This window comes from Aplysia californica, unplaced genomic scaffold (assembly GCF_000002075.1).
Source record: "Aplysia californica isolate F4 #8 unplaced genomic scaffold, AplCal3.0 scaffold00041, whole genome shotgun sequence".
Classification (NCBI taxonomy): domain Eukaryota; kingdom Metazoa; phylum Mollusca; class Gastropoda; order Aplysiida; family Aplysiidae; genus Aplysia; species Aplysia californica.
In genome coordinates, this window is record NW_004797311.1 from 1,733,971 (window position 1) to 1,742,621 (window position 8,651).

At 38.3% G+C, this 8,651-nt stretch overlaps 1 protein-coding gene across 4 annotated transcripts in view; it reads right to left on the minus strand.

Moving 5' to 3' along the window:
- Window positions 1-8,651, minus strand: part of LOC101864367 — a 54,569-nt gene that overhangs the window by 20,195 nt on the left and 25,723 nt on the right. For all 4 annotated transcript variants that reach the window (XM_005092163.3, XM_013079151.2, XM_005092161.3 and 1 more), the window contains exons 3-8: window positions 4,846-7,976; window positions 3,853-3,948; window positions 3,107-3,212; window positions 2,430-2,643; window positions 727-895; window positions 360-455 (exon numbers count right to left, since the gene is read on the minus strand). In XM_005092163.3, coding sequence (XP_005092220.1) covers window positions 360-455; window positions 727-895; window positions 2,430-2,643; window positions 3,107-3,212; window positions 3,853-3,948; window positions 4,846-7,976 — 3,812 coding nt within the window. The remainder of the gene's footprint in view (window positions 1-359; window positions 456-726; window positions 896-2,429; window positions 2,644-3,106; window positions 3,213-3,852; window positions 3,949-4,845; window positions 7,977-8,651) is intronic.

Below are 8,651 nucleotides of genomic sequence, written 5' to 3' on the forward strand. Positions count from 1 at the left end.
AAAGCAAAATGCTGAAAATAATATGGTACTAAAATGCAACAATTATATCTTGGCCAACAGAGGCTTTTTTCGTAGGAAATATTAAAACAGCATTTCGACTGAAGAGAAAATTATGTAGTTTTGCTTTTGCTCCATTTCAAAACAGTACCTAGTATTCAAAAGCAGTGGGAAACATCATTAATATCAGGCACTGACAATTTCAGTGAAGTAAGAATACAGGAAATTTTAAAGGTCTAACATTAAATTGATAAAATCAACAACATTTGAAAAGCACTTCCATAGCAGTTTTAAAACATTGATTATACTACAGTTTCAGGCCCGGTCATGGTTACCACCACCTAAAGCATAACTGTCCTTACCCTGTACTCCATGAGCCCTTTTGAGACTTCCTCAGTAGAGTTTCGAAGAATGACAGACGCTTCTTTGACATCACTATCGACGAATGTAATGTAATACTGGAGGAGGGAAACAACACAAGGTCATATATTAAAAGAGAAGCCCATCAGCGAAATGATTGAAAATTATTGCTTTATATAGAAAAGTACAGACAGCTACAAATAACAGGTGGATAGCAAAAAATGGATCTTTTAACATCATCCTCCAACCATCTACAAAGTCATATCAAATACATGAATTGCTTAAAAATCTTCAAATTTCTGAGGACAAAAAAAAAGTTAAAACATTCTAATAGACCAAAAGATATAAAAGTGTATATCTGATACAGACCTTATCTCTTTGCAATCTGCTCAACCGTGGAGACGTAACGATGCCCCCATTCACTTGGTAAATAGTTGAGTTGATATTGTAGAACAAGTCTCGAACAGCCACAGAATCGTAATCATTTGTTAGTTTTTCCCGCACTTGCTGAAACCTTGATCGATCCTGCATTGATCTCCTATGAAGAAACCATTGACCAACATTGACATGTTTCATTGGCATTGTAATCACATAACAATCAACAAACGGACTCACTCTCTATAATTGTTATCCTCCCCACCCCCTTTCTCTCTCTTTCTTTTCCCCTCAGATCCCTCCTTCCTTCCCTCCCTCTTTCTCTACCTCCCCCCCCTCTCTCTCTCCCCCTCCTTCCCTCCTCCTCTCTCTCCCATCCCCTTCTCTCTCTCTTTCTCCCTCCCACTACCTCTCTCTCTCTCTCTTCATCACCCCTACTCACTTTGGCTGAATAACTTTCTTTGACAGTAAAAGCTTAGTCTCTAACACAATAACTTTTACAAAATGCAATGTGTATCTGACATGAGAAGTTGATCAGAGGTAGAGGTAAACAACTCTTTAAACTAAAACTACCACACCCCTTAGGACAACACAAGTGACGGAGGCTTGGATAAAGTAGTAGATTGTCCACAGAATCCGTTCATTATTGAAAAAAGTTTTGTAAATAAGCAGTCTCAACAGTCTTCAACAAAGTTAAAAAAAAAATTTAATTTCCTAGATATGAATTAACTTCCCTGGCATAATAAGATGTAATGTTAAACTGCTCTATCAACTTGCCTGGCTGTGTTCAGTAGCACACTTTGCAAAAATACAGATCACAGTCTGTTTCAACCCCACAAAATTGGTGAGACTAAGTGAACATGAAAGAAGGCTGGCGACCCTACCCCAATATACCCATAATATTTCTCATTCAAGTACAACAACTGTGTCTGCTCCTAATATGAGAAAAGTATTACACGGTAGTACGGTACAAAACTACTGTTCATGATATGTTATGTCCTTTTCCTCAAGTTAACAACAAAAATAGCAGCAGTATGTTGTTGATGGGGTTCATTTGGGAAAATCTTGATTGCCTTGTTTCTATTTAAGGGTTAGCCCTGGAATATCAACTAAGGACATATACACCCTTGTGGAATACTTTAAATGTCCCTTGTAAAGAAAAAAAAGAAAAAAATGAACACAAAAAAACCCAACCAATTAGAAGATAATGGATTTACTCAAGAGGAATCCGTAAGCAAATTAACAAATTTATGCACAATTTAATAAATGGCAAATTCAAGAGGTGTCCAGACATGCACAGTTTATTGGCTTTATCTCTCGTCTTTTATCCCCCCTAATTTCCTAATTTATTTGAAAGTGAGCACTCTTTAATATTTTTGTGAATGATAGATAGATAAATCTAGGCCTTTGTAGCATTTCAACCAGAACAGCTTTGGTGCTGTTGTGATAAAGTGTCAAGAAAGGACTATATTGATCTGAAAAAAATTATAAATCATTAATCTATTGAAGAGAAATTCCTTTCTAAAATAGTTCTAAATAAAAAGCAAACAAAAAGCTTTCATAACAGTCTCCACACCATCTTTTTAAATGGTGCCAAAGATCCTTTCTTTCATGTTACAGAAAATGAATGTTAAAAATAGCAAACATTCGTAGTGGTTTGTAAAGCAAAATACTCCTTTTGACTTACAGATACTTACATTTTCATCCTCTGCGTCTTCTGTAGGTCCTCTCTTATCATATTCTGTTCCCGATAAGCCTTTTCCAAGATTGGTTTGAAGTTTCTCCGGTTCACTTGAATATCCGTGGGTATTTGAGGCTGATCTTGAACCCTGTTCATTCTCCTCGCTTTTCTGTTATGATGGGCTTTTGTATATATACTCCTCGTGAGCTCTGAGGCTTTGACTACTCCATCTGTTTAAAATACATAATTTTGGAACTTGTTATCTCATACTATCAATATCATAGATCAATTATAGAAACCAATGTACCAGCCCTGTCGATTTGTTTAAAAAATTAATTACAAGAAAAGCTCATAAAATATTTGAACATAGAAGTTACGAGGAACAACATAAAAATGTGACTGATACTACACCAGCTTCACAAGTAGCATCTTTTATTCTAATAAGCCAAAATGCACAGACCGAACTGCAGACAAACCAGACATTGACTTCAAAGCAAAAAAAAGACAAGACAAAGCAACATGTTCACAAACAGAAGTACTTTAGGAGGATTAGCTTTTCTGTTGTTTTAAAAAAAATAATTCACATAATATTAATGATATTTGCAAGTTGGCAAGAGGAAGGCAAGTTCTACAAATCAAGTAATCCTTCCCCTCCCTTTAATAAGAACCACAGCACATGCAGAAATATCGTACCATAAATGTAAGTGTTGGCAAAGGCAACATTCTCAAATATGTCACGGGCACCAAGAATCAGGTCATATCGTGTGCCATTAAAGACTTCCTTGTACAGAGATTCTGTCTGAAAAACAAAAGAGATGACAGCTATGATACTTTCATTGTCGTACCACTAAAAAAATTGTTCCACTGAAATCCAAATCCAAAATGAAAACATTTTTACTAGTAGGCTACAATAAAGGCAATCATTAATAACACTATGAAAAATCTAAGATGTAATAATGTTTTCACGAACAAGAAAGCATACAATGAGAGCTCTTGTTAAAAAATTGAAGAAGCTTGCAAACTTGTGAACAGAATTCAAACATCCTGGCATTGAGAAAAACTACCACATTAAAAAGCCTGTTACACCAGTAAAACTAATATCAAAACGTAGAGAAAATTAAAAACAATCAAAGCCAAAAGAGATACATTTTACTTTAATTTAATACATCTCCTTTTTACTTGAGATGAAAGAGCATATGTTATTACTATTGAAAACTTAGCAGCACACACCTCAGTATATATAAAAACCAGAATACAAATCAAATGCAAAATCAATGTTACCCTCCAGACCAGAAAATCTACACCATCAGGTTCAATGATATTATTCAAAGATTTTGAATTTTTTGTTACCATGCAAATATTCTTTTTCAAAAGTGAGGGTTTCTCTAAAGGTTAGAAAATGAAAGAGTAACAGTGTAATGAAAATTATTTCTACCTACCATTTGCATTTGTCCATAAATTCCCTGGAGAATACCATTCATGCGAAGCATTAGCTGTCGGTAGCTTCTATTCAGTACGGGAGAAACTCGTTGTTTCTGAAATAAAAATGAGAACACATATGGTCAGTTTGTTTTTTAAGTTGAAGGTACGCACAAAAGGCACATAGATGGCCATACAGCAAAGAAAAAAAAAATCAAAATGGCAGGCTGAAAGGAGAGAGAGCGTGAAAAGAAAGAAATAGTACAGACTGGAAGGGTGTATTATCTGAAACATGTCCAAAATATATTGTGCTGCTTGCATGCCTGTATTTTTGGGTGTAGCTATCATCATTTAAAATGAAGTGTCCATTGTCTTTTGTCTTGAAACCAGTTTCATGTTTTGATAAATCAATACCATTCCTGAATCGTTTTCCAGAGGGCTTGGAGAAAAGTATGAAAATATATGAAGGAAATAAGGAAAAAAACAAAAGTATTGAGGTGTAAAATACAAAAAGAAGGGGAAGGTTTAGAGCGCCCTCTCGGGTCACTTGTGCTACATCATGCAAATATGATTTGAGGCTTGAAAGACAAGTACGGTCTCTTTGTACACATTTGGTATTCCTATAATAAGTCATATCCAGCAAACTGGTGTCTATTGTGTATGATTAAGCTTTTTGCCATCATACAGAAGATATAAGTTCAAATCCTTTGTGGGGAGAATTTTTATAGAGTATCTTTGTTTTTCTGCTGGGATCATGTATCCTTCTCAGCCAGAGTTTGGCCTTTGCGAGTAGGGTTGAAGTAGCCCAGTTCCTAAATTATTTAAAATGGGTCGATTCGATGGAGGGCGTAAAACATCAACAATTATGATTTTTAAATATATATATCCAGCGAGGTTTGGTATTCATTTTTCAGAATTCATTTTAAGCAGCTTCAGAGCATTAGTATCCACTCTAGACACCAACCTTGGCCTTTCCTAGCTATGTAATGAGACAAGAAGAATAGTGTACTCACACTGTCGTATGGGGCTGCAGCAGCCATCATACTGTTCTTTGAGTTGGGGTCCGGCCGCCATCTACCTGATGACCATTCCCGCAGCCTGAGATCCTCCCTGGGGGCGTAGTAGCCTCTACGTCGTCCAGGTTCAGGATGGTAGCCACTCAACCTCCGTGAGCCTGTCTGATCACTCTGCTCAACAGACAACCGTTCTGCTGAGAGTGGATTTTTTCTCTGGGTTGAAGTACTACTTTTTTGCCCTGAAGCTGACAAGGTTGGCATAATATTTTTTTGCTCTGGGGCTGGCAAATAGTCTTCATTCAGAGTAGATACACGGCTCTTCCAATCTGCTGGCACATCTGTCGTTATCGGGGATGATAGGGTTTTACTTTGTTCAGTAGTTGTATGCTCCTTTTCACGAGTTGAGACCCTTTCCCTCTGTGGAGTGGGTTTCTTCTGTTCAACTGACAAACCTTTCCACTCTGAAGTTGAAATACGTTTCTTCTTCTGGGCTGTAACAAGCTTTCTTTTCCGAGCTGACATCCGCCTTTGTTGTCGATCAGATTTGCGTTTCTTATGCTTTGATGGACTTTTCCTCTTGTGGCCTGATACACGCTTTCTCTGGTGAGCCGATATTTTTTGCCTGAGTTTTCTATTCTTACGCGATTTCTGCTTTAATCTTTTCTTATACTCATCAATCTTTTGCCTTTGCAGCTTCCACTTCTGTAAAACTTTTTGATGCCTTGAATTTCTCTTCAACTTTGACATTCTAAACTTGCCAGATGGTTTTGACCCATTTGTTTTGCCCACTTTTCCATCAGACATCTTTCTTTTTCCAGACCTTGCTTGTACTTCGGATACTTTTTGGTTAATGTCTCCAGTACCATCAGCCTGAGCCCTCTCTTTCTTTTCTCTTTTACTTCGGGTTTGTTTTTGTTGCTTTCTTTTCTTTTCTAGTTTTCGTTGTCGTCGTCTTTGTTTCTGTCGTTGACGCTTCTTCTTCATCCTTTTTATTTTTGCTGCTCTTTTGTCACTTTCTTCTTTATCCTTTTGATTTTCACTAACTTTTTTGTTTGCAAAGTCGAGTACACTAACTCTGTCAGAAAATGGGTGGAAAACTTTATACCATTCAGTTGCAGATTTCACTTCCATTAAATTACCTGAAAATTCATCGCTCTGGGGCATGGCATGAGGATCTTCATCAGTTGAACTTGAACTAGATTTCCAGTTTGCAGGGGATCCATCAGTTGTTTTAACATCATCTGCACTCTCCCCACTGTTACCCGAAATCTTTGTGACACCGACTCGAACAACAGGAGGCTGCACTTCCTCTGATGGTTGGTCCTCTTCTGGAGACTCGAGTTCGAGTCCCAAATCTGTTTCTGAATCAAACTTATCATCCAAGTTCATTATTGACAGAGAATTATTTGGAAATAAATCTCCGTGGTGGTCAAATATTACAGACTTCAACACACTTAGGTCATCTAATGTGTTCTGTTTCAAAACATCTAACCGTCGCTCAATCTTGACATTTTTCCTTTCAAACTTTCTCTCTGCTTCCTTCAATGTTTGCCCAGTCAGATTCGATTTCCCTCTTCTACCTTTTCCTTTTTTCCCTTTCCCTTTTCTACCTTTCCCTTTTCTGCCTTTCCGTTTTCTATGCTTTCTTTTGCGCTTGGACTTCTTGCTTATGGAAAGTTTTGTCTCAGAATTTTCATCTTCTTCAGAAGATCCCAGTCGCTTACGTAGGTCCAGTCTTGCTCTACGAAGGGACGCCAATTTCTGCAGTTTCTCATCTGTCTTTGGAGCAGGCATATCAGAAAGTGGCTGTTTGTAGATGTCCACCTCTAAGTCTTTGTTACTCTTCCCCTTATTCCGCTTCCTTTCCCTTCCTCTGCCTTTGTTCCGTCGCCGCCCATTACGATTTTTACCAGTATGACTTTTAAGTAACTTACGATTTTTTCTATCCTTCTTAGATTTGCCTTTTCTGTTCGATTTTGATTTAAGTTCTGCCTTACTTTTCTTTGATTTTTTACGCTTTGATTTGTCATCTTTCTGATCCTTGACTAAATCAACATCTCTTGAGTCGTCCTCAACTTGAGAATCTTGACGCTGCCGCAGTCCCTGTCTAGCCTTGTTCAGATCAGCCAGTTTCTGGAGTCTGTTTGTAGTTTCAGAAGGCATATCAGCAGCTGGCCTCTCGGTGGGAAATGAACTTGACTGCTTGTGCTCTTGCTGTTTTTTGTTCTTGTTCCTTCTTCTATCTTTTGAACTAAAGCCATGACGTCTTCGCAGGTCTTCCCTTGCTTTCCAGAGATCTGCTAATTTGAGTCTCTTTGTGCTTTTGAAAGGCACGTCAGCAACCGTCCCCATATCATGTTGTTGAGATGTGGCGTTTTTACTTTCCTGTCGTGTATCAGCCACAGACCCAGTAGGCTTTTTCTTTTTCTTTACTACAGACTCCATTCTGTATTTGCTGTTGGGACCAAAGCGGCGGCGGAGATCCAATCTAGCTGTCTGCAGTGCCAAATATTTGAGAATTTTTCTATCACTTTCAGGCATATCAGCTACTGGTCTTTCAAATGGAGGAAATTCAAAGTGAAAGGAGACATTTTTATATTTTTGTTTGTCTTTACTTTTTATTCTGACCTCTTGTACAGTTTTTGGAGTCGTATTAACAATTTTTGGAGTAGTATCAACAATTTTTGGAGACCTATTCTTTGAGCCTTTTTGTCGCCTTCTAAGGTCCATCCGCGCCTTTTTCAAGGCTGACGGATCCCACTTCTTATTTCTCCTCCGAGTCTCGTCCTTACGTGCACTGCCTGTCCTCTCTTTGCTCAGGTCTTCCTGTTCGCTTGGCGATTCGGACTCTGTATTTTCAGCCGATTCCACCACGATATCGGGCTCACTTGGCTGGCGTTTGGTACTGCTTCCATTGTCGTCACTGTAGTCTATATCTGGACGTCTACGAGGAACTTTTTTGTCATTTTTCTTCGTGGAATCACCATTTTTGGTTCTCTTTTTATTATTCTTTCTTATCTCAGGACCAGATCGGGGCTTTTTTCTACGTCTCTTCCTCCGGTTCCTGTTTCTTTTTTCTTTGCGGGCACCATCTTGTCCTTCAGAACCCGAAGCGTCTTCCTTGCAATCTGAAACAGAACAGAAAAACACATCTCTGCATGAATCTGAATCAAATGGACGCAAAGTGAGATAGTATTATTAGTATAAAGCATAATATAAGATGCATAGCCTACTCCATATGAAAGAGAGTACGAATGAATACAAGCATTTTTTTGTATGTGTGCTAACACGTATTTGTGTGAATGTGTGCGTTTGTTTGTTTGTTTGTATGTGTGTGTGTGTGTGTGTGTGTGTGTGTGTGTGTGTGTGTGTGTGCCCGCGCGTGCGCGGGGGTAGCTGTGGTGGTGGTGTGTGTATGGAGGGGGCTCTCTTTTCAATCGCCAGCCATGGTTCAGGAAAGTTGTGGAAGACTCCATTACTCGGTTCATAGTTATAAAACTGAAGATAACACTCTTTTTACTATTCTACCAAATATCGTGAAGTCATTGATTTTGAGGTTTCAGTGCCCTAAAAGTTGTACCTTTAATTTTTTTTTCTCCTAGTCATTCATACATTCTCCATACACCGCAGCGATGACAACCATTTTGTCCATAGGGCTAAAAAGCATCAAGTAATATTTGTTTTTAGATAGGATGACACCTCCAGCCACCATGCACCAAAACACTCCCCTCCACAAAAACACAGATTGACCTATATATTTATATAAATATTAGAGAGAGAGAGAGAGAGAGAGAGAGAGAGAG